The sequence below is a fragment of the Bombus huntii genome, chromosome 5 (genome assembly GCF_024542735.1).
Source record: "Bombus huntii isolate Logan2020A chromosome 5, iyBomHunt1.1, whole genome shotgun sequence".
Lineage (NCBI taxonomy): Eukaryota > Metazoa > Arthropoda > Insecta > Hymenoptera > Apidae > Bombus > Bombus huntii.
The window spans coordinates 11,494,450-11,521,721 of NC_066242.1; the positions used below are offsets into that span (position 1 = coordinate 11,494,450).

At 36.4% G+C, this 27,272-nt stretch overlaps 1 protein-coding gene across 1 annotated transcript in view; it reads right to left on the reverse strand.

Annotated features, from left to right (window-relative positions):
• LOC126865647 (A disintegrin and metalloproteinase with thrombospondin motifs 9) overlaps positions 1 to 27,272 on the reverse strand; it is a 177,568-nt gene that overhangs the window by 7,889 nt on the left and 142,407 nt on the right. The window contains exons 7-23 of the mRNA XM_050618424.1: positions 23,599 to 23,785; positions 21,587 to 21,794; positions 8,637 to 8,851; positions 8,005 to 8,157; positions 7,299 to 7,448; positions 6,216 to 6,370; positions 5,121 to 5,451; positions 4,781 to 4,869; positions 4,104 to 4,451; positions 3,346 to 3,512; positions 2,428 to 2,678; positions 1,892 to 2,270; positions 1,553 to 1,714; positions 1,244 to 1,381; positions 1,034 to 1,156; positions 739 to 909; positions 156 to 371 (exon numbers count right to left, since the gene is read on the reverse strand). Coding sequence (XP_050474381.1) covers positions 156 to 371; positions 739 to 909; positions 1,034 to 1,156; positions 1,244 to 1,381; positions 1,553 to 1,714; positions 1,892 to 2,270; positions 2,428 to 2,678; positions 3,346 to 3,512; positions 4,104 to 4,451; positions 4,781 to 4,869; positions 5,121 to 5,451; positions 6,216 to 6,370; positions 7,299 to 7,448; positions 8,005 to 8,157; positions 8,637 to 8,851; positions 21,587 to 21,794; positions 23,599 to 23,785 — 3,443 coding nt within the window. The remainder of the gene's footprint in view (positions 1 to 155; positions 372 to 738; positions 910 to 1,033; positions 1,157 to 1,243; positions 1,382 to 1,552; positions 1,715 to 1,891; positions 2,271 to 2,427; positions 2,679 to 3,345; positions 3,513 to 4,103; positions 4,452 to 4,780; positions 4,870 to 5,120; positions 5,452 to 6,215; positions 6,371 to 7,298; positions 7,449 to 8,004; positions 8,158 to 8,636; positions 8,852 to 21,586; positions 21,795 to 23,598; positions 23,786 to 27,272) is intronic.

Consider the following 27,272-nt stretch of genomic DNA (forward strand, 5'->3'; position numbering starts at 1 on the left):
TTGTCTTTTTATCATAAATAATATTTTTATATAAATAACAAGTACAATATAAAGATAATAAGCAACAGATTATCGGCCTATGTATTTTTATTCAGTAAGGTTTTTAAAAAGGAAGCGACATCAAAGAAAATACGGCAAATCAATACAATACTTACGGCACTCCATTTGGAAGTTTTCCACTTGCGGAGAATATTCGTTTCTACTCGATTCTTTCGGTCTGTAGAAGTATTTACACAAGGTCTCCTTCGGCACGTCTTTGCTATTTCCGGTTTTTCGATGTCATGGCAGTTCTCGTCTGGTAAAATTTCACCACGTGGACTTCGACAACGTACTTGTCGATATTGGTGTCCCAATCCACATTCTACGTCGCACTAAATTGATAAATTATTAAATTATATTAATATACATAATTTATATAATATTTCTTAAATCGTATTTTATTTACTGTACTGTTATATTTTATTACTGTGTTATTATATTGAGATCAAAAAATGTATACACAACAATTATTATTTTATATTTTTCTGATTGGAAAGAGAAACTGTAATCAACTTTCTATAAGTAAACTAAATATTAATTAAAGATTGTTAATTATCCTAAAGTAATACTTTATATAATTTAATCATTAATACGTATAATTCCATAATTCCTAAATGAGGTAAATATTCCTGAATGTCAGAAATAAAATGATAGAATATCTATTCATATCATTATCGTTTTATGTATTTCTAAACTAACCTGGCCCCAGTCACTATGAATCCACATTGGACAATGATAACGATTGCAGGGGATCTGAGTAGATGGTTTCTTTTCGTTATCACAATAACTGTCAGGTGCAATGGTTCCTGTTTCGATGGAGACACATTTTACCGCTGTATTCATATAGCCTTTGATGCACGGTCTGGAGCACTGGAATACGAATAATATATACATATATAACGTTACTATCTTTTTTTCTAAATAATTAATCAGTCATTTACAACTACGATAATTAAAAAATTGAGTGAAATATTATAATCATGTAAATACCAACCTGCCGTGTTTGAACGTGCCATTTATATCCATAACGGAAAATTATATCATGAATTTCGTTATCTTGCTGAGAAGGAATCTCATATGGTGGATCAGAAGAATATTTAATTGGCGGTTTGTTTATCTGTAAATAATAAAATATGATTTTACAAGTGAAGTAATATACACTAAGGAACAGTAAGAATGTCGAATTAAAAAAAGATCAATGTACCACTGGACAAGGTTTCAGTACACAGACTGCAGTATCGTCAGGTTTGTTGGCAGGAGAACATTTGTTACTTGTCATTCCATCAATAGGTTTGCATATAACTTTTCTTCGCTTTATGCCTTCACCACATGTAACTGAACACTGTTGAACAAAGACAAGTTTACTTAATGCAGAACGTGCTTAATGTATTTTATTTGAGTATATATCAATTATATTAATAATTGCCAGTTACATTATATTATTATACTAACTACAAGCTTTCAATTTTTTGAAATCGCTTTAAATTTAAATATGTGTAACACCATTACGTACTGGGCTCCAATCACCAGAGTGCCATTGCTCGCAAGGTCCAGGGTTGCAAGTTTCTGCAATATTAGGAGGAGTGTCACCGCAGTAACTGTTTGGAACAATACGATTCTGTATGTGACAAACAAAGTGCCTGTTTCTCTTCCCCACGCCACACGTTACTGAGCACTATTATAAAAAGAAATAAATAGATTACAAAAAACAATTTAATTGTGAAATCCCTTAACTGCTTAAGGATCAATGTTGCATTAACGCTACATTTCATTTGCAACCTTTTTCAGCTAATTTACATTAGCGATAAGATTAGGAATTAAATAAGTCAAAATAATTGAGACATATAATTACACGACTCCAATTCTTGAACGCCCACTTGGGACATTCTTCGTTTCCACACGCTCTTTCCAAATCTTTCTTTTGTCCCATACAATTTTCTTCGGAAACTGGTCTTCGATTCGAATCTACGCAGATAGCTGTTCTGTATTGAACTCCACCACCACATGTGGTATTGCACGCACTCCATTTTCCGTAACTCCAGTGAGCATCCTCACAGGGACCTATACAAGCTTCCGTATCGTTTGGTTGTTCAAGATGAGCGCACGATTGTGCTGGAATTGCACGAGGTGGATGATTCGAATGCAACAGCCTTTGCATACATCTAGAGGTCACCATACGAGTTCCTAGACCACAGTGGTTCGAGCATTCTGATACTTCAGTGATATTCCATCTGGAATCATTCAACAGAAATGTGATTTGTCTTACTCAAATAGATTTTTGTTATAGCTTGACAGTAACAAATTAATTAAAGCATTCAGAGTAAAAATGCACTTAGTCCAATATAATTAATTAACTAATAACTATACACTTATCGACAGCATACTTACTCAAGTATACAATGATTGTTGCACATTTGACTCTCTTCCCGCGGCCTTTCCGACTCGCGACAGTAATCATCAGCGACGACCTCTTTGTACTCGATGCTTATACACTCAGCCTTACGATGCTTCATACCTTGACAGGTGAGACTGCAATCTGACCACTGGCTTAGTTTCCATTCGTAGCTCTCTAGAATATCTCGCGGTACCGTGTATTCGTAAGTAATTTGGGGCGGATTTAATTCCCTCACTGATAATATCTAGAAGATTATAAGTAATATGATAAATATTATGTAATATTATATTATATTATATTCATCATATATATAATATATATAGAATCATGATCAGAATTATCAGAAATTAGGATTTCCAGTGACTCCTATTCTATGTGGATTAAACAGGAAACGATGGTTATTTAACGTGAACTTAATGCAGTAACGTGGTATAACTAAGACAACTAAATTGATAATTCACAACTCACAACTAATAATTAAACAACTCATAACAACACGCAACTCGCTCTCAACTCTCTCTCTTGACTTAATTCTCTCAACTCAATTGACGACTCGCAACTAACTAACTCCTTGCAACTAGACTCTCAATTAACGACTGAAGGTTAATCGTGTTTCTCCCTTAAGCATCTCTTTGTTGTCTTCTCATACTCCTACCACGTACGTGTTCCGTAACCGTCCACGATCATAATCACCGTACGTCTCCTTCCGCGTAACTATTTGACTGAAGGACCGAGGACATATTGATGGGCCGCTTGGCCCATTGAAGTTTCCCGACCCTTTCGGTCTGTCGACACTTAGGCTTTCTCGCACCTTTGTTTATATTTCGTCGGATCTCTCTTAGACAATCTTTCCACGATACTACATATACGTTAATATATAATTGGAAATGTTGAATTACACACACACTTACTTCCAGAATTAGGTCAGTTTCGATTGGCCTGGAAGTGTTCAGACGTTCCACAACTGATTCAGGTCCGCTGTATTCGATAGTTACGCCATTATCTACGATCACCCTTTGGGTCATCACCATGAAGTTCCCATTTAGTATGTATTTCCCGTTTTCTCCAAGACGCAAAGCTGAAACAGATCAATGTCACAATTTAGCGATGAATACTAAAATTTAGACATTCATCAACAATTTTTTCCCACAAAATGAAGATAATTGTACGATTATTTCTATATTTGTTAAGATACGTTACATGGCATATACTGGTACAGCAAGAAAACATTCTTTATCTGCACATACAGTATTCTATTGCGTCATTGAACTGTTAAATTGTAGTACGTATCGTACAGACCAATTAACAATTATTTCACACTGTTTTATAATCTCATCTTTTTATCAAAACTGAGGAAACAAAATTCTGATAAAAACATATTTTATCATAATCTAATCTTTCAAATAAAATTGTAAGCAAACTGTACATAAGTTTTAAAAAGATATCTCCTCATCATATAAGGATATCTTAACAAACGTAACGATAAATCATTTAATTATTCTTGACAATTTTCCTAAAAAGAAAAGAAAAAAAGACAAGAAAGAAATTCTCAAAGAAAGTTCAGTTAAAGTTAGCAAGTTTAACAGCTCCCTTGAAACAGGAAGGTTTCACACGATTCTCGCAACGTGTCAGGTATCACGTTCATTGAAAACTGAAAGGAATCAAGTACCGAGGTAATTGCTGTCGCCTTGCATGTCCTTCCAACCGTGTTGCCTGATGTCGATGTTATTGCTACCCGCTGGGATCTTGGCGACTCTGGTATAGCCGTACTGGGTGGAGTTGTAGGAACCAGTGATCCACTGGCAGGTGGAATTGTCGCCTCTGCATACGCCGCAGATATCGAGTTCCGCCGTCGAGTTTAAAACGTGGTCGCATCCCGCTGGTTTACAGAGGCCGTTCACGCATATGTGAAAGGTATCCCGGCTGCACGGTGTTCCGTCGATCACCTTGTCCGCCAGCATGTAATACTGATTGCTTTCCACTTGGCAGTACAATTTACAACGATCCCCCGGCGATACTGAAACAGGAAGAAAGAACAGAAATTGTAACGTCGAGGACGATAAGGACGAGCGTTAAATTCTTCGCGGCTCAAGCAGCATTTTACATTTAATCTTGACTAGTTCATAATCCATAAACTTCTTTTAAAAATTTGAAACCATTGCTATGGTGTTATTAGTATCTCTATATTTTTGTATACATATTTCCGTTGATAGATTTAAGAAAAAAATTTGTGTCTTAAAGGCTTCAGAATGTGAAAAGAAAATGTTACATATGTTCCATTCTTCCAGTTATGTTGGTGAAAATATAAATTCGCACAAACATTCGCGGTCTAGTCATTACACTTACTTCGCGAATACTTGGCATGCCATTTAACGTCCTCCGTCAGGTTTGGAATTCTCATATTGTTGTTGTCGAAATACGAACACTGTAGTTCCCTAGAGAACAGAGTGGAGAACAGGTAGATTAATAGAGAAAGTATTGCAAAAGTTGCTAAAGATTATCGCTTAACTTATATCGTTAACATCACGACACTAATCAAATCTCAAAAAAGTTTTATACAACACCACATACTATATTCGTAAATGTTTCCTACGATAAACGTTCAGATATTTTTCGTGCGTCGTTATAAGTTGAAATGATCTGAATTCAAAGTAACTTGACTAATCCGAACCGGAATAATAAATACCTGAAATCAGGACTTCCTGGTGGACATTCCTTGGTACCACAGCTGCGATATTTTACTCGTTCACCGATACAGTAATGGCCGTTGTTTTGCGGAGGTGGATTATTGCATTCACGGTATTTTTTCTTGATACCACCGCCGCAGGTCCTCGAACATTTCCCATATCGTCCCCATGCGCCCCATTGGCCATCCACTGGCTCGAGATTTCTGCGGGAGACGCATTCACCTCGAAGACACCATTTGTCTTGGCCGCAGGCGGTTCCATCAGCCCACGGCATGTGCTGGGTACGACACTGACCTCCGTGCGGTGTGGTGCACCACAGTCTCCTGCACACTGCCTGGCCAATAACCAACCAACCGCTCAGTTTACCTCAATTCTTAAGCAGTATGTTTGCTGCGTATTGTTTCGAGCATCGTGTTGCTCGAAACAATTAACCGTGGCTCGGTAATTTTGAGAAAACTCTGACCTTTGTTAAAGATGAGATATACAGCAACTCTTACTGGAGAGTTACTCACGTTGATTATTCAGGAAATTGATCATGCATGGTATATCTGGTAAAACAATATGCCTACTTATACAGTGACAAAAAAGAAGGGCAGCTTTAGAAGAGCTTTCAAATATTATTCGTATAGATTATTTTGAAGACACAGGGAGATTGAAGCTCGAATCTGGCGGCAAACCATATACAAAATGTTAGTATCCAATAAGGGTTAATAATTTGGTACGTAACATACAGTGTCTATAAAAAGTATTGGTACATCATTGTATTTATTATAGCATTTACATACTAATTAATAATTAGGTCCGAGTATATCAACATTTCATTTAGCAGCACTCTCATAGCACTACGAAATATACAGAACTTGATGAAACACGCTTCATTAGAAAATAAAGGTGTGTGCCAATATCAATGAAGCGGTTTTTTAACAGCTTCTATATTTCATTTTCACAATAACAATCTTTCCTTTCGTTGTCGTATGAAAATACATATCGCTAAATAACACGAAATTGAATGTATTTGAACCTAATCGATATATAAATGCTATAGTGGCTCTTTGTAACCACTGCATGTATACGTACAAAAATGTGTGACTTACCATCACCCACCATGTGAGCGCAGACTTCGGATCCCTTGCCGAACACCAGCTCGCATTGCTTGTTCACCGAATAATCTTCGCCAGGGAGTCTTCTCGGGTTCTCTCGCACCATTGTGTTATCCGGCCTGTCCAGCAAACAGTTTCCGTTTCCGGCCCTTGAAATAAATTTCACCAAGTTTGAACAGGTCCATCCGAGGGGAGGCTCTTGAATCATTCGCCGGCCGAATTTTTGTCAGAAACGGACAGGATCCAAGAGATGTGCGGCGGCCGGTCATTCAGAAATGCAGCGGAACCGGATTCCTAAGCGAGGAGTCGTCTTCTTCAGGTTGTTCGCAGAAAAACTCGCGGCACCGGCTCTCGACCCGATCGAATCGAATTTAGAATTGTTCTGAATGGGAGCATCGGTTTCCAATTTGGCTAGCTTTAGTTTTCATATCTCTATTTCAAATACTAGCAAAACGCGATATCTCCTGCCTCGTGTTGTGACAGAGAACAAACTCCTTTTGACTATTGGACGCGGGTTACATTTAAGCAAAGACACAGTGTTTTATCGAAGATCGACAAGCAGAGCTTTCGGACGCGATACAAATGATTTCAACAACGAAAAATATACAGTGACGTGCAAAGATCGTGGGAGGTAGGCTCTTTTTTCGCGGATTAAAGCGATAAGGTGTTGTAATAATTGCGTTTTCGTGATTCTGTATATTGTAATAGCGATTTGACGATCTTACATCGTCCTACGAAGTTTAGCGACACTTTGCCAAATATTGTACCGTATTATGTAACTTTTCACGTTCTCGCTGAATTTTACGTGATTTTACACGACCCTGCCACGTGTTTTTACATAAACTTCATCGCAGATTTACATGGCATTTCTGGGATGGATCCGCCTTTGCAGGAAAACGTGTGTTATTTCTTAAAACCACGTGCTTTTTTAATGCGATCATCGGTGGTCTGATGAAGGAAAAGGAAATCCTAACGAGGCTAACGAAGTCGCAGTTGTATTCAAGGGTCAATCTGTCAGTGTCACACTTTTCAAAATGAAGACGGTTTAGTGGTTCGTCAAGGTAATGACTGACTCACTCGAGGAACTCGGTGACGTAGTGCCGGGAACATTTCGACCATTCCCAGGGGCGAGTGTTGCCGTCCAGCATCCTCGACATTATGTTGTGCGCACCAGACCGATTTCTGAAGGAGGTACATTTCACATCGTCGTCGTGGGGCATGCTCAGCCTAAAATCCAAATTGGGTATCAATTTTATTCGATGCAGATTTTTAGAATAAATGTAACGTGCATAAAAATGAAAACTATGGGTGAGGAAGCAATTTTTTAATTCCATACGCTGTTACCTAGTCCCATATTATATCTAAAAGCTAGTTTTAAATATTAAAAAAATGTTGATTTTCATTTCTTAGACTTATCATAATATTAATTTTTTGTACATTAAAATACCCTCCTTCAGCCACAAGGCGATATAAAAACCAGAATACAAATATTTTTTAGCGGAATTAGTATTAGACGATTAAAGCCGTATATTTAAGTCATTTGTGTTATGTGCATACGTAATAAGTTGATAAGAAACATGTGTTATAATTTTGATGTATTGTACCGAAAGTAGTTTATATTTTAGGAGAAGAATAGTTAGTTTGGTGATTTTAAATACAAAAATTGATGATAATTCAGAGTCAACGACGACGAGTTAACTGGGCAATTGAATGTTATATTTTTTGAACTGAAATTTTTTATTTTATATTTGTTAGATTTCTAATCCCTAATAATTTTACTCACACGTGGCCAATCTCATGAGCGATTGTGAATGCAGCAGCCAGACCATTGTCTTGAACAATAGCGCAGGAGGATCCGGGCATGCACATTCGTCCAAGCTCAGCCAGGCCCAAAGTGTCGCAGCTCATTTCGTCGGAATTGTGACACAGATTTTCCCTGTAAAAGTTTTGTTTTATTTGAAATCATTACCATTCCTTGGAAACACCATAACTTCAACGATTTCATAATTCTATAATAGACATAGAAATAAAAGATTGTATACATTTTTAACAAAAAAATCTGTAAATTTACAAGAACGTATTTTTGGTAAAAAGAAAGAAACAAAAAATACAAATAAAATTCTGTTGTTTAAAAAAAATTACAATTTCGATTATCTTGTTGCTAGTAAATCCACTCTATTCATGGGACAAATTACTCAAGGATAAAACTCGTACTCTTGTAAATTATTACTGTTTTTGATGATTACGAAGATACACACCAGAGTATTAGTCCATCCTTAGATCTTGATCAAGTTTGCTAACGAAATGTTAGAAGATTTTTCTTAAATGAGTTTATTATATCATTTATTTGGAAGCCTATATACTACAGTTTTCAGATACAATTAAACAAACAAGTTACAAGTAACAAATATATACCTGGTTAAAAGGAGAGCAGTGTCGTAATGTCCTGGTGACGATGCGCTCGGATTATTGCTTTGCTGCCATCGACAGAACTTGTTCAACATGTCAGTCGCTGCGATTCCTTCACCTTTGGTACGTCTAGCTCCAAATATCTTCTCTATCGGCACGATATTCATCACCGAAATGCTTATGGGATTTCCAATTGACTGATCTTTGTAGATTAGCGAGACCTGTGAAAAGGAAATGATTTTAGTGTCATTTCTATGCTCAACTTTTTTACTGCATTGGAATCGTCACGTTGCTTTAGGTTTATCTTGAGAACGAATATAAGTAATTGTGAATAACAATCGGATAATCGGATAATTTTTACTCCATTCTTATATCATATTATATTTGCCGATAAATTATCATATTTTCTGAAAATATTTCAATTCTTTTCTCCAAAACAGTAAGTTCTTCTGCTAAAAAGATCCTGCCTGTTTCTCTTTATTTGATTTATTCGTTGGAAGCATTTCATCATTGGGACCAGAGAAATCAACAGAAATGATGTGTAGTTCCATCGAATAATTAACCAGAAAAGAGGGAAAAGCAGTAAATGTGTTTTAAATACGAGTATTAAAAGATTTCTGATTTATGTTCTCGTTACGATAACGTTCGGTGATTACGGCATATTAAAACCGTATCACGCAAATCCTCGTTCCTTGTCGCTTCCCTTAGCTTTCTAAACGCGATAACAGTTTATAAATTACTAGACCAGAACCGTCGTTTAACTAATAATAAATCAGCGTAATCGCGAGTACAGGGAAGTTCGAGAACTACTTTCCAGATATTTGAGTTATCTAAGCGCCTGCAATGGATTTCCCCCTTTTTCAAGTAATTTTTCCAGTGCAAGTTGAAGGAAACACTTGTAATCTCTTGTTTTTATTTAATTCCACGCTGTCTTACATTTTCTCAAAAATTATTCTCAATTTTCATCAGTTCCAAACATGTATCGATGCTTATGTCAGTTATTATAGTAACACGTCAGATAACAGTGAAACAAACTGGACTTTAAATTTACATTTTTTCAAATAGTAAGATACCTAACTATCCCATCCAGCAAGATACAATAATTTTTGACAAGGGCGAGTTCGATCGTATTCTCGATGAGGCGTTACGCTAACAAATTTCATAACGATATAGATATCATTTTATAAAAGATCAATTTAAAACTATTGAGATATGTATAATTTTGTGTGCTGTATGGAAGTATATGTGTGCATATATGCTCGAAAAACAGATGAATGCAACTGTTCCATTGGCAGTGTGGTATAGAAGATGGTGAGACAAAAAGAATGCTGAGACGCGTGCAAATGTATATCGACGAAGATCCTGTCAATCATTTATTAAATAAATCTACAACTATTTTAATATAAATTCTAAGTGTAATCTCAGTGTTCCTTTACTTTTATTTCCGCATATATTTTTAAGATCCACAATTCTCAACAAAAACCTAACATAAAATTGTAAAATTGCAAAAGACAATTATTACCGAATTATCGCGCACGACTCGAGTCAGTTTAACATTTTCGCTTGTAGAAAGGCGACACGTTTTCGTCGTTTGATAACGATGGAATAATGATTTTTCACAAAGGCGAGGTCGATTGCATCTTTGATGAGGCGTTCGAAAAGGAAAGGGCGAGGCTCATGCAGAAGAACAGTACCGGAGACGAGACGCGAGCAAAACGAGGATATAACCGTGCATAAACAATGCGAGACACAGTCGACTCTTAATTAGTAGCGTGTCTCGAATCTCAACCGACATCGCCCAATCTTCATGGAACGAATCCGTGGGACGGATGATAAAACGCGGAGGATGCGTGGCTGCTTTTCGATTACATCGGTCAACCTTACGTCCTCTTCCTTGCTTTTTAATTACACGCTACTTATTCGACGTACCTCGCTGTCTTTTTCTTTCTTTTCTCTTCCTCGCGTTCCGGTTGACATGCGAGCAAATAACTCGGATACGTCGGTCGATGTCGATCACGATCGCCAGTTGTACTTGGTAACTTCTGTTTGCTACTTTCACCATTGTCACGCGTCTCGTTGTATTGGAATATTTATATAGATCGCAGATTGGAATTCGAGAAGTTTGGCCGAAGAGTTTAACAGTTTGGAAGTTAGAAGATCTGCGAATTCGAAGGATCGACGTGTGGAAATTTGAAGATCGAAGGTTCGAATATCTGAAAATCTGAGCATTCAGATATTTGGAGATGTGAAAGTTTGAAGGTTTTTGATTTAAGTAAAAATCAACTAAAAATTTCGTCTTTTTGTGCAAACTGTCAAATATCGTTTCTACTGTACCACAATTGCTTTTTTAGTATTACAAACGTAATACTTTGAATATCATCATTTTTTTATTTTACTATTATTAACATGTATTTCCTGTACAAAGTTGAGAAAATACATTTCCTATACCTAATATCATAAAATACGATAAATCTCGAGAATAGAGAAATAATTATTTTCCAAACCATTTATCCTGAATTATTCGAAATTATTCGAAAAATTAGTCGAAGAGTTAGCAAACACACCCATTATAGTATTAATGCAAGAAAAATCTATACAAGGAAATTCTACGAATGCCTAAATAAAGGAAAAGTAAAAATATTCAGATTCAAACACCATCGTCCACTCTCGCCCATCCATCAAACAGTCATCATCCGCATTAAACAATTTCTTCCCCGCTTTCCAAATCCATTCACTTAATCGACCAAAGCGACTCGAACTAATCTTCGTCTCCTCTTCCTACATCGTCTGCTATCCGGAATGAACTGACTCGTAACTGCACTATAATGATTCATTACAAGAGACCCGACTGGACAAGCTGGTGGAAAAAAGAAGACAGAGATAATTCCTCGAGTCTCATGGCAATGGACGATGCCAGAAAATCTTCGTTCGACCGATTAATCGCAAGTTGTCTCGAACTGAAACGAACTTTATTAGATGAAACGAACCACGGGCCTGATGCGTTCAATTGGAATAATTCTTTCGACGTCCGGATGATGTGTTACTCTGGCTACAATTTCTTCTAGAGAATTTACCGAGGAATAGAGCAGAACGATTACAACAGATTCGTTCGCGTCAGAATCGTTTGATAGCTGGTAATTGATTGATTAAACGCGTGCGAGCTTTTCTACTAAGATATAACGCGATTTGCGTGGTACTCGAGCGACTTTTTGCTTTCATCGTGTTTCGACATGTCTCCCTTTGATAGGCCATGGACGCTGGTGAATGGATCTATGAGAGATTAGAACGACGAGTGTCGAACAGGTGTTGCTGTTCCAGGTGTAAGCAACTCTGTCGATCGTTATCTGTTTGAGAATCACACGGTGAAAGCGAAACGAATTAATACTACGACTACCTGAGCAGTCCAGACGATTAACTTGTCACTTTTCCTCCAGCTATTTTAGAGGATTCTATGACGGAGATTGGGCAATTTGAAGGGTTGTAATTGGCAAAGCTGGGAAATTCGTAGGTCTGCAGATTCTCAGGTTCGCAAATTTCAAACTTTCGAGGGTTGGGCAGTTCGAAGATTTGAAAATCTAGAGATTTGGCAGTTCAGAGATTCTTAGAGTTCGAAGGTTTGAGATCGGAAGAAAGTGGATGGTTGGAAAATTCGCAGAGTTAAACATTCAAAGAATTGGGAATGCGAAGTAGTAAAATTTGAAGAATTGGGAAATCGATGGTTTGAAAACTTCAGGAATTCGAGACTTAAAGCTTTGACGATTCGAAGAATCGTAAAAATTTGAAGATTTGAAAATTCACAAGTTTGGATATCCGAATGTTTTGAATATAAAAAAGGATTTAAAAATAATAGTTTTGATAGGATATCGAGATTTAGGAATTCGAAGGTCTGTCTGAGGTAAAGTAGATAGAGCGGATATTATCGAGATAACGTGGGTAGTTTTGGATTCTTTTTCGTGGTCGTTGCGTTAGGTGTGACTGCAGAAGTTTGGAATTTGCTGTGAATTGCGTGCAAGCGTTTGGATATTTCACTGATTGGTTTAAGTAGCTGGTAATTTAACAGTTGGAAGAAGAAATTACGCGAACTTCAAACAATGTTGAAACTGAAAATAGAAGAGTTATGTCGATCATTGAAAGACATTTAGAAACTGCAAGTGCAAGTTATACTTAATTTGAAACGGTAGATATTAATAGAAATCGATTAATATAAAAAAAAAGAATTAAATAAAATTTTGATGAAATTGAAGAAATATAATTAAATAAATAAGGCAAAGAAAATGAAAGGTAAATAAAATTTCTTTTCATTCGGATACGTTTTAAAAATTAAGCGATATCCTGATTGAACTTAGATTCTATTAGATAAAAATAATAAGAATTATGTGATTAAATATGAAACTAGATCTTTTACGTCATTAGCGCGTAGTAGTTTGTACTTTAAAGAGTAAAAAGTTGCATATCTTCGTTGCATATATCCATTGCAATATAATGACATAGCACTATAATCGTATGATTTACGACAGTCGAGTGTTACAACTTTGCGTAAGTCGGCATGAAAGCAGGTAGAAAAAACTGTATTAAAAAAAGAAGTAGTCTGCTGCAGCAAACAAATTATTTCTGCTACATATTCATTGGATTGCATGTCCTGCTCATAGAATCAATATGCTCGCGTTTAGAAACAGAAGAAACCACGTCGATCTTTATATTTAATCAGTTTCATATGAATCTACGTACGACTTATTTACTGCAGCGTTCTCCAATAATAAAATTTCAACGTTTCTCAACCTACCAATTCGATTAACTTAATCATCCCACAAGGGAAACAATATTTCTCTTTCATAACAACAAACTATTCCACTTCTACCATTTTTCCATCGCATGAAAACTTCCATCCGATCAATTCTGTGATTCACCATAGTATTTTATTCATTGTTATACTATGTTTTATTCCAAGTATGATAGGTATTTTCAATCTGCAGATTTATCGAATTCCATTGCTTTCTACTTACAATGATATTGTAATACCGAACTTCTGCGATACGCCGATACATTGCCGCGACTCTACTGTTGAAACTGGTCACTCGGCCGATCAATCTTCGCATCAAGATCGCAAAGAGACACGCGATAACGCGAGGAAAAAGGTTGGAAAAGAAGCGTCTCTCGTTGGACCGGTTAGAGGAACCGACCGAGAAACGCGGCAATCGAATCGTGTCACCAGGAGATCGCAATGTCAGCCGTGCGCAAAGAGGCAAGTTTTTCATTTCCACATCGGAGGTGGTCAGCCGTGAGCGATGTCGCTTAAAGCACCGTTCACATCTACCACGATCCTGTCCCACACTGTACAGGTATGGTCAAATGGGTTATCCAGGCGACAAAAATTCATATTTATCGAGTAACAGCTGCCGACAGTTCCTCTTCTTGTTCACTTTTCGTTCATTGCGTGTCAGTATCGACCAACTATTAGTAGACCGTGGATTTTTATACTCTGACGAATATAAACGAAGAAACAGAATAATTATAAACAGAAGATTATTCAAGTTTGTAAATATTACAACGAGCAAACGAAGTATTTGCGTGTGAATATGGACAAACCACTCGTAGACCGTGGATTTTTATGTAAATTTATATTCCAACGAATATACCGAATATATTAAAAGAATAGAACAATAATAAATAGAAGATTATATCGATCTCTAAATATCATAACGAGTAAATGAAAATATATTTGGATATTAGAAATCTCTTGCGAATGTGTCATTCGAGTATTATCATCAGTATATTCCTCCGAAATTTCATTGGAAGTGTAATGAGACCTGGTTTTGACATAGTTATACATATAAATATTGTCCACAATATACTTTGGTATCATCTTATATTATATTGCCTTATCACTGTATTTATTTCACTTTACCATCCCTTACCAAGTAAAAATTTCAATTACTTGTTAATTTCCGATGAAAACAAAGGTACCTGACTGTAACGAACAATTCCTGTAATTGCTCTCCCTATAAAGAAACAAAATTTCAATTACAAAGTGTTATAAGCTCAAGGAAAAATAGAAACCGACTGTGTACCGTATTTTCCCTGACGCGTCAGACTAAACAATAGACCTATACTACTTAAGTGTCAGACATTAGACGTATGCTGCTCAAGACCAGACTAAAATTCCAAATATAACACTAAAACTTACAATATCCTGCATCATATTTCATATTTTGTCGCTGTAACGCTATTTCTATAACCCTGAGCTCTATATTTCAATTAGTCTCTCCTTAATACGTTGGTAACTATCGAATCGTGTAGCGTTCTTCCGTCACGAGATAGCTAGACAGGGTCGACGTAGTGCATCGAGCATAAATTTGCCCGAAACTCGGTCAATCGTCGATCGACGTTGTCGAGAGTACACGGTGAATGCTCCTCTACTCGACACGCACGGGGCCTCGTGGATGGTGTTCCGTTGCTCTCGTAATCTTATCGAGCGGTCGTAACGCGGCTTAAAGCCATGAAGTTTTAATGGTTTTCGAGATTGGCTGCTTAAGTGATTCTTACGGCTGAAGAAATAGAGAAAAGGAAGAAGATGGGTGGCGCGTGATTGTTCTGACTGTTAACTAGATCGTTTCTTACAGGCAAACTCGTCTTGTTTTCACGTACGAGATGTTGCGTTTGTTAAAGAGAAATTGTTTTCTCGTGTCAAGCCGAGGCTTAATAGCTTCTTTCTAGCTAATTAGGAGTTTCTTGTCTCCATACTTGCTCCATGGAATCATTGAAATGCATCGGGTCGATAGAATAAATTCAAATTTCTTTCCGCTCTGGTCACGTTTCTAAAAATGTCAGTCTCGTTAGAAACGTTCGTAAAACTATGAGACTGTTAGGAATTCTCATGTATGGGGAAGTTTAGAGGCACGGTAATGTATAAAAATATATAAAAATATATAAAGTATCCGAAATATGATACCTTATGACGTTCAGCGGATCAAACAAATCCCCGCGTACGTTCTATTAGGTCGTCCGAAAAGTTTCTTTCGTTTTATAAGCAAATAATGGACGCACAACATTTTCTGTTTTATATTATTTTATCGAATTACACACGATCCATTTTGTCCTATCAAAATAAAGATCGACAGATTAGGTTTCATGTTTGCATAAAGATGCATCGTTGTAAAACTCTGAAAGAATCTAGTACCTTCTCGATTATGTTCTCAAGAATATGAAATTCCTATAAATATGTAAAACTTAATAATATGTTACAGTTTAACAATACATAACAAACGTCCAAGCATTTGTAAGAAATTTAAGAGTGCAACAACATGCAAAAATAAAATATCTAAAATATAGTATCTACTTCTTCCGATGTTCGACATTATTTACCCTTATTTTTTGAATTAGATTCACCGCAACATGAATTTGCATAAAATTTCTTACTCCACTAATAACCAATAACGGACCACCCTGCACGTAATCCTCTCTCCAAGCGACCAGAGACGATTCGTCGAGGATCAGGACCGGCCGCTCAACTTATCAAACCGGCGCTCGACGCGGTGTCAAATTAGATTTCATCGATTCGGCAGGAAGAAAAAGAAGAAGAAAAAAAAAAGGAAGAAAGAAGGGAAGGAAAGAGTGAATGAATATCAAAAGACGATCGACAGGCCGGGGACGGCTGATTGAATCGTCGGATGAATGACGGGCGTGGGCACGTGAAAGTGAGCCCCGGACGCTTCGTGGGATGTTGCCCTCTTCTCCGAGGTGTGGTCTGTCTCGCGTGGGATATGCAACCGACCGGATGGTAATGACCTGGTTGACAATCGCGAGGCTAACCGTCAAATTACATGAATCATTCATTTATCGATCAAGTCGATCGAGTTCCCTCCTTCGAGCTGTTTCATCCTCCTCGACGTTTTCCTGATCCTCGTCAGGGGATCGATTGATGGGGTTTATCATGGGTCTACGGATTTTTATTTGAACGGGGGTTTTATTTACGGGTTACGAGATTCGATCATTTTCTTTCTAGATCGACAGTGTCTTGCGACGTGTTTCTTCTTTTAGTGGTGCTTCTTTTCAACGATCGACTAATTTTTAATTATTCCACGTTTAGGGTAACTATCGTACAATTTTATAACTTTCGCGGTTTCTTTACTTCGACACGAGATTTTTTATTTCAGTATATTTCCTGAAAAGTTATTGAAGTATCGCTGGCCACCGTGTTCATGGAACGTCTGAATAAATTTGCGAATGATGTAGTCGATCGATATATTTGATTGTCAGATTCGATTTTGTATTTTACATACGAGGATAGTTTGTGAAATATCCTGAAGCTCAAGGCGATTCTGTTACATTGTTCGCAATGGTTGATCAATTCTGTCGTTCTACGCTTGTTCATTGGCACAATTCATTGGTCGTCGAATCTCTAGAATGCTACTTTTATGGACTTTTTATTTAAAGAAATATATGATATATCGGCGATCGATACGTGGAAAAGAGGAGCTTTATTATCAGAAGACGAAGAGAAGGCAGATCGAATTGAAAGAGACGAGCTGGCAGACGTGAAACACGGTTTATCAAATATCGAGAGTTGTTCTTAATGTATCTATTGATCTTCCTATCTGCCAGTAATCGATCTGTTAAATATTCGATCGAAATAATAAACACATTTGTAGGAGAGAAGCTCTTGAAAAATCACATCGAAAGAATCCGACAAAGAGGAAAATATCCGAAAATTCTTCAGATTTTACATCGATGGAAGATCGATTCTAAGCAGCTGGTGGGATGATCGATTATATAATCGGCGATAGTCTAGGAACTTTAAATAGCGTAGCACGGATCGCGTGGGATGCGTCCTACTAAGTTGCTTTCGCGTACCAGCCGCTATACTTTTCTCCGGCAAACGTGAACCGTATACGTATCACCGTTGTAATTTATGCGCGTTGGTCTGGTTTTGCAAGCGGCGCCTAGCGGAGCCGACAAAATAGAGAAAATAAAGGTGATTCGTTTCGCTGAGGTCTGCACGATTAGTAACGTTGGGACCAAGAGTTTCGCGAACACAATGATTCAGTATGCAGCGGAGAAGAAATGAAGAAAAAAACAGACATTATATGATAATGTTGATTATTCGGTTCAACTGTAGGGTATGGGGTTGTGCAGATTGTATTATAATATTATATAATATTATATCGCATAATGTTGAATTATATCGTATAATCTACCCTATATATATATATACATATATAAGAAGATTAGTCAAAATCTGCAACGTTCACATGTCATGTTTTTATGCAACGTCTTTTCTTTTCTTTTGTAACGCATGTAATTGAGTTTAACGCTTATGGTTGAACCGAATCATCGACGTTACATAATATTATACCGTTATAGTATTATGTATTCAGCGAGGTTACAAGTGAGATAATAATTCTTAAAAGTTATCCTCGAAAGGTTAACAAATCGTCAGCGTCGAGTCTTTCCAGAAGGAATTTTTATATTCATTGGTAAAACTTTCAAACGTTTCGCTCAACGAATAATCGTATGGTATAACAGAGCGTTCGATAAATGTCCCACTGTTTTCACGAACTTTCTAAAAGTCTGGAACGGTGAAGAAATTCATCTCGAAGATAAATAATCTAATTTGTTTACAGAGAGTTATTTCGACATCACGCGCGTTTCTTTTACAACTCTACGCCACGTGTACACACCTTGCAATCGAAACAAGGTTGAATTCTACGATACTGGACCAAGCTACCTGGACGTTTTAATAACGAGTCGAATTCCAGGCTCCGATTGAGGCCGAAATGTCAACGTCGCGTTAAAGCTATAATAGTTAGGTAAGGTAGCCGCCCGCGAGTTGCAGATCGTATCGGTTCACCAGGATTTATAATAGTCAAGGTGCAACTTGTACTTTCTATTCTTTCGACGGTGAATTTTACGCCCGAAGCAACAACAGCCGGCTCTGACCATAGCACGAAAATTTATGTCTTTAGAATATAAGGCTTTTAAATGTCCGACGTCGCGGTTATCTAGCGATTCAGCTTCGTCGACAGATTGTATCCCCTTCAACAAGGGACGTCCATTATGTCAACCGATTGTACTAATCTTTCGCTACGTTAGGTCATTAACGATCAACCAGCGAATAATGCGTAAGTTACATAAACGTGATATTAGAAAAAAAATTTACATAACTTACATTTAATGTAAGTTTTGTTAATGTATAAAAAAGATATTTTACAGAGACACGCGTTAACGAAACTGTGAATGCGCGTTTCTTGAGAATCTGAAGATTTCGAAAATCTACAGGATGCATATAATATGCAAAAAAACGTAGAAAATATTCAAAGTAGAGAACTTATTATGGCATTTAGCGATTAAATAAATCTCTACACAAATTTCATTTCTTCAACTATATTCGTAAAAATATACAGTTGCATAAATATCTGTAGTCTACTGCACATTACAAATAGGAAAAGGCGATGACATCTTTCTTCATTTTCAGAAAATTAAACGAATATTCTGATTATTCACGATGCCAAATATAACGGACAATTTTTATTTTAGACCATTTCAATATATAATATTTCAATAAAATTAAATCTCTTAAATACAATAATATATTTCGATATAGCGTGGCTTACAGTAAATCTCCTCTGCTTTAATATGATAAATTTCAATTTATATTCGATTTTAATTAAAATTTCGTGATCTCTGCGAAATACATATTTGTATTAAATATCTAGTCATTTCTAAATATACTTTCAGATTGGTTTCAAATTTGACCAACATGATGATGACAGCCGTGTCTCGCCACAGAGCTACTGAAATACTTTATATAACAAAATACTGAAATTCAAAATACTTTATATAACATACATAAAATATACGTAAAAGTTTTCCAAGTCAAATACTTTCGTAATCCACCTTAATATCTCGTTAGAAATTCGACTATATACGTGGTTGAGCTGATTAAAGATGACTAATGACCCTTTGGGGCAACGCTTGCGAAACATCCGACCCACGCGTGTTTCTCGCGCTAAAACGAAACTTTCCTAGCTGTTTTGGATACACTTGGACAGAGGTTGCTCGGGGCAAAGGTAATAAATTGGATAGATGAAGCGATTGGGGGGAAACTAGTGGGTTTCTCGAAGAGAAAATTGCTAGCGTGTCGTTGAATTGGTGTTAAGACTGATGTACACCCCCGTTTATAAGTATTAAGATTAGGGCACTCCCTGACTCGCAGAAGATGTCATAATCGAACCAAACTACCAAAGAAATAAGATTTCATAATCAACAAAATGCTGAAGGAAATTGTCGAGAGAAATTAATTTATCAGAGTATGAGATGACAATCTGAGAATTTGTAAAGACTGTCAGCAAAGATTACAAGAGGAACCTGATAAATAAAGAATTATATTTTGTGCTACGAAGTGCTACCTCCGCATTAGGTTTCACGTATGTATAGGAAAATTATTATTTTAATATAATTATTATATTCATATTTATATACGAAATCGTATCAGAGAACAAATGATATCGAAAGAAGGAAAAATACCAATAGTAACATTTCCAAATCATCAAACAGCAAAATGACGCAATGAAAGAAACGCCGAAGTTGCTCCACGTTTCTGATAAGCAAATTTACATCAGTTAAAAGTAACGATTGAAACAAATATGTATCGATAGAATCTGAACATTGTGAATACTGCAATACCAATAGCATCATCGAACATCTATTTTGCTACTGCAGCAAAATCTTCTCGAAAGAAATAGATCTTTTGTACAGTATATACAATATAATACCTAATTAATAGCTAACTAATTATACATACTGACTAACAGCACTGACTAAAGTAACTATAGCGAATTAAGCACGTAGATGCTATTTAAATATTCATACATTTATAAAATACACGTAATTGTAGTTAAAAGGATAAAGAATAAATAAAAAGAGAATCTGTCCTAAAAAAAGAAAAGAAATGAAATTAAACGATAATTAAGCATCCGACGTATTTAAGTAATCGTAAATTCCAAATCATTGATTTTTCGAGCGATAATTGAATTAGTCTCCACAAACAGTTGCCGAGGCGGATGACTGATGATCGAAAGCAACCATGCTACTACCATTTCGGCATCGAAAATTAACTAGGAACACGGCGGTCGCATTAGCATAATATTTAACGCTCGCGACAGATCCTGCTGGCTTACAAGATCGATCATCCGAGGAACACGACCGCCGCGGTTTCGTGTATCATCCAACTCGGTACCCTATGCGCTTTTCTTTTTCGTTTCACCGAAACCATGCTCGAACAAAGTGATACACCCACGCCGGCTGTCGACCTCTGTCCCCTTCGTTCCCCTCTATCTTCCCTTCGTTTCCTATTTCTTTTACCTTTTTCATTTTTAAACAAATGTCCCACCGATGCTCCGTAATAAATACTTGGTTTTTATACAGCGTGACCCATGAGAAAATCTTGTTCGTTTTCGAATGATATGATATATTTTGTTTTCCTTTTGTGTTCCTTTTATCTTGTACTCCTTCATTTTTTGCTTACTTATTCTTAAGAGCTAACCGACTCAATGACTCATATTTTACAACAAGTAAGTGTACTTGTTTTTTATATAGAGTGGTACGTGGGACAAATATCTTATTCTTATTCTGTCTGATGGGATAATTACGTCATATTTATTCCTTTAGACTTTCGTTAATGCAGAAGCAACCTTTTGAAAAGAAATTACTCAGGAAGAGTATGAGAACGCGAATCGTGATAAAAAATTGGCAAGGCTGTAATCTTCAACCGATAATGCGGGCCACCGATTAAATAGAAAGAACAATCAGTAGTCCAAGAAGTCTTTCTACAGAGTCGAAACGATTATCTTGGTAATAATTCATATTGTTGTATAATTGTTATCTAGTTATACAACTAAGAGTAAGAATATAAAAAAGATGTAAAAAAAAAGAGAAAAAAAAGAGAATTAAAGTCTTACCGTGCTCATCAGGACCAAAATGTAATGGAGCAAACCCTCGCCGTGGTACCTCTTCATCTCCGCGTCTGCCGCCACCATGATCTCGATGAAATATTCACTTGACAAGGCTCTACGTGGTCTCCAAGTCACGGAGGGATCCGATTCCATTTCCGAGTCTTGGCTATACTCCTCGCTCAGATCATTTCGTCTTTGCTCCACGGAGTAGTATCTGTAACATTTTAAACGGCCGTCTTCTTAGCTTTTGACACTGGAGAACTAGGATATTCCGGATGTATCAAGCATTCACACGGTCTCAGTGACTCATCCTGACTTATTGTCAACGTGATTTATCGTTAGGTCGAAAGATCATCTTATTTTCGAAGCTAGAAAATCCTTCATTTAGAAGAGTATATCATTGAAAGCGAATTTATGAATCTTATTAATTTATTCATTTTCTTCTTTCTACTGTCTATTGCACCGAGAAAATGATACTAATAATCACCGCTGGTAACTATTCTAGTAATTACCATCAATCCACGTAATATGCGGAAATATATAGAGCATCCAAAATGTAGTACTCGTTACAATACACAATCTGGAATTCATCTTTTTTAAATTACAAATTATAGGAATTCCGATCTCGTTTCAATCGTCCGAATTATAAAAATGAATCGAAAATATAAATATCTCAGTCACAACGTTCGCTCATATCGATTTACATTTTAAGATACAAAAGGGACGAAATAAAGATCTGTACAGCGAGGCAGCAACGGAACGTTCGTGATGTAACATTAAGGTCTTAATTTCCATTTTCATACATGGAATCGCGATATGGACTCAATTTAAAATTCTGACTGGCTGGAAAGTTATTATTCCTCTGACTATTTCTCGCCCCATACTTCGCGAGAAAGCCGAGAAAGTTCGTTGAAAAGAAGGTGCAATTTTTTTCTCATTACTGCAACCGATGAACTATATTGCCTACCAAAAAGTACGCGAGACCATGTGATGTATGATTTCTTCTCATGACGCAAACAGGCAGGGATTAATGCGACGATCAGTCTCTGCCTGCGTTGAAAGTACTCATTTAGTAACTGTTTCTTGATGATAACTTACTGTCGTATCAGATATACTTCATTCAAACGTATCCTTAATTGACTATTTGTTACTACGGCCGAGTTGTTACGCCTGACAGGTAATTCTCGATGATATTGAAATACTTGGTGCGTTCTAATTTATTTGTTATTGTCTATTACGATTTATCAACGCGCAGCAATTGTACAAAGTGTCTGCATATATCCCCGCGTTCTTCGATCAACTATTCTTTCAGTGAAATTTTGTGTTTCCGTTTCCGCACAGAAATTTTTTTTAATCGATAGGTCTGCAGATATTTGCGTGACTAAGGGAATGAAGCTTAAGCGGAGACTTGTCTTATTCACCGATACGTATCCAATTGTGTATTTGTATATTTCATAATTGTTCTTCGATGGATGGTTAAATATTTTTAGCGGAAGCAGGTTCGATAATAAATTATTTAATTTATATTTCAAATTTTAGCATGTACGACTTTCGTCGTTAAAATAAATTGGAAACTGAAATTAAATTTCCTTCATAAGATTGAAAAACCATTCCATTTCCTCGTCATCAATCACGATTACCGATTCTCTACGAATTTGCAATATCCACAACTTTCAAATTACGGATGCAAACATAGTCTTCCCGTAAAATAACACCACTTACGATTCTGAAATTTCGACCGACAGTCTCTTTATTCGTCTCTGTATTCGTCGTTGACCATCGTCAATAATAATCGCAGAGAATGCACAGCGTCTATAATTTTTCAATTATAACAACAAATCTGATTTCCAACAGTCATCCATCATCACCGATGTTTCGCAAGGCACCCTTCCATCTGTGTCTTCCTGGAGTTACATCAAATTGCGTTTAAGTCCGCCCGGACATCCTCGAGAGAGCTTACGAGCTAACGACCAATCAAAGAAGCAGCTTAAAAAGAAACGGTTGATCACCTCTCGTACCTGGCGTTGTTTCGTAAAAAATTTCGATGCCCCTCGGCTTGTCCCACGAGTTGCTCGTACACACGGCCGTCCCGAGAATCTTCTACGTTCTTTTCCTCGGTTAAAGACCTGCGCTTGCGGCGTCGACCATCAAAGTAAATTTTACCCCTCGACGACTCTTCCAAAATTGGAGTTGCCGCGTTGTCATCTGCGAACAAACATCAAACATAAATTTGATCAGTATAGAATATAAAAATATCGAACGAGAGATACAAAGGAAAGAATTTACGATATATTGCTTGCTTATATTAGGAATAACTAAGCAATGGTCCGGTAGTTTTTGTTTCACGAAAAATACAACCGTTGATTTATGTTGCGAGGTGTATTCAAGAGGCGTTGGTTTTTCTTTGCTCGATCTTTGCGATGATTTACGAAATAGAGGGACTAATTTATATGACGAGGTATATATCGAAAGAGGAGCAAGATAGTCTGCTCTTGGAATAGATAATTTTCTGCAATTTATAAAAACGTGGTGTTCGTTTCGCCAGACTTTGCCACACTGCGAGTAAACAACATTTCTATTTCGTGGAAATAGAAATTTAGATTTTGTATGATTTATAGAAATAATTTTTATATATCGTGCAACGTAGAAAGGTAGAAATACTAGAATTAAGAGAATATACTAAATAAATGTAAATCACGATTTTCGTTACGAGCTTCAAGATCTCACATCCTGAAACGTAAAGTGGAAATTAACGTTTCGATTTTTGGATAATTTCTCGATTAAATCTATGGTGGGAATTTCAAATATCGGGCGCCTGCAATGAAGTCATCCAGATAAACAGACGTTCTACTCCATCTCTTTGAAAAGTGACTTCCGTCTTCTCGCGGACGTAAACTATTAATCATTCGCGAGATGAAGAAATGCACGTTCAAAGTGATCGAGTAAATCTACGTCGTTAGAACATCTTTCCTTCCCGAATTGAGGCACTTATAGGGAAATGCGTTTATAATAGATCCAATATAGAAATTTTAGCTTCATACTTTTGTCGAAATTATAATTTCATATTTTTATAGAAACTTCGATCGAACATTGATTCGTTTTTGCTACTTTTACGTTAGACGATATTCTCGAAGGAATTATAAATTATGTGGTTACGTGAAGTTTCCCCCAAAATTCTTGAAGCTAATAAAAATTGTTTAAATAATTCTAATATCGTATAATCGGAAACAGAAGAGTATCAAAGATAACATCGTAATCTTACCATCTTGGAAATTATTCGAGGGCATCCTCCACTTTAAAATTCCAACTGTAAGACACGACTAAGCTGGACATTTCAAAAATTTCGGGAATATTAACTTACGTAATCTCTGAAAAAGCTTGGAAAGTAATAAAACGCTCGGAAACCCCGAAGTTCATAAAAATGCTGAAAATAATCTCTAAAACACAATCGTAAATCAATCTTCGAACGTTATTGGAAACACACTAGCCTATGTTTAATCTAATTACGCACGTGACTTCACCGCTCGATTTATTACGATAGTATTTCCTTCGAACTGAAATTTTTAATGCCGCGATTAATCGTCGACGACGAGGAAAACGGAGGAAAGTAAAGCACAAAAATGTCGTTGTTTCGCGGCACATAAGGAGCCAGTTGAATTAATCGAAGACAAAAGGGGAACTGTTCGCCGCGCAGCTGTGAGTATATCGAAGAATCTTCGCAACGATTATACGCGTCTAATTGAACGTGCAGTTGACACTTTGAGAGAAATCGATATTTTCATACCGCTTTACTCGTTCCTCGATTCATCCTGACGTCCTTTCTGCCTCTAGATACTTAGCTCTTAAATCACTATACTTTCCACGTGAGTCTAATCTCGCGGCGTCTCGATTTTCCTCTCGTTTTCTTATCGTTTAAATATTCGTATTTAACACGAATTTTCAGATGTCGATGTTAACAGATGTTAACAAAGATTATTTAAATTAATTTAATCTCTTAACGTATTTCGTAAGTACGTGATCTACAAAGTGAAAAAATTAAATTATTCACATTACAAAATATATGAATCGATTTTGGTAGATTTGAAAGAATTATTCTTTGCAAAACGGTTAAAATTTAATATGAAAAGATTTTTCTACGAAGCAAATCTCTACGTTAATCTCTATTGTTTTAAATGTTATGCATATAATGGGCATAGTAATTAGTCATTCACAAAGGGGAAAGAATTTTATATCAGTCGTTACATGCGCGTCGATGAATCACGGCCGAACGGTTGCTTAACGATTTCGTTAAATCGATTAAGCCTGGATCGATTAAGCATTCATCTGATCGTGTGTATGCACGCCTCATGGTTCCGCGTATACAGATTGCTGTATTGATAAACAGCAATGTCTGCAGCTCGTAACCATGAAATGGAAACCATGAAATGCAAACCATTCCAACAGATTTCTACCGTATCACGCGTTCTTTGACGTCTGAAGGATCATTCCAAGCTTACGTGATTCACACTTTATTCAAGTCTTAGTAAGTTTAATTTCTGACTAAGTTAGTTACATACTCGTACGTTGACTGTTTTATCAAGCTTATGTCTGTAATAAATGTTTTGTAACTTCTATACATATTTCATACAAATTTGTCCTAAATTTTAGCAACGTCTTTAGCATAACTATAGTTATGTCTCACGGCCTTATCACAGCGCTAATGAAATTTCAAAATGTTTCGTATAACACACACAATGAATTAATAAAAGTTTACTATTGTATTCAAATACTTTCATTAGCTACTGCATATCGATATGCAGTCATCATTGTTGCGTGTGCGTCGTGATCATCGATGTTCCAGCGGCATTCATTGTTTTTTCTACGATTATTGACATTCTCGTAAGTACTTGCACAGTACAGATACTTTTGTTCCAATCTCTGAGACTAAAGCCTAAGTTGTATACAGAATGTAACGTGTGTTCGCGAGAAAAGGTTGTTGCTGAACAATTATTTGAACTGTAAAAAGGTGATCGATTTATTTATTCATTCTGATCTGTAGGAAAATGGCTAAATGTAAATTTAATGTCTGCAATAATTTTCTGAAAATATTGCAATGTACGAAGGAGATGATATGTTTCTCACGAACGATCAAATTTTATTCACCTGTAGTTAATAATCCAAAAATTGTTTGCTGGTACAAAGTAAGATTAATAAATCCGCTCTGTCCTTACAAAATTCTTTAACAAATTTTTGCATGATAAAATTTTCCAAAGAAGATGTGTTTCACTAAAAAATTCTACGATCTAATATATCATTGGATACTTTAACGCTAAGCATACCAGACCCGGTCAAACGATCGGTTTCGAAATTAAATGTAAAATTGTACATTCGTTCATCTAACTTTATGCAAATTCTCATATTATCTGATTAGTCAGTTTCTCAATTTTTGTTGATCATTTGGCCTGCTTTGAAAACATCTCTACCATGGCAAAAACATCAAGAAAACTACAGTAGAAACTTCAAGTTAAAAGATTCTCTATCATCGCATGAACAATGAATAATAAATTTTCTAAATTCCAAAAACGAAACTCCTGTATTATAATGAACAAATAACGATAGTAGCGTACACGAAACAAAAAGCATCGTTCACGTATGCACGATATAATATACCAGTCGACAACCGTGAAATCGAAATTCCCATAAGATACAAACC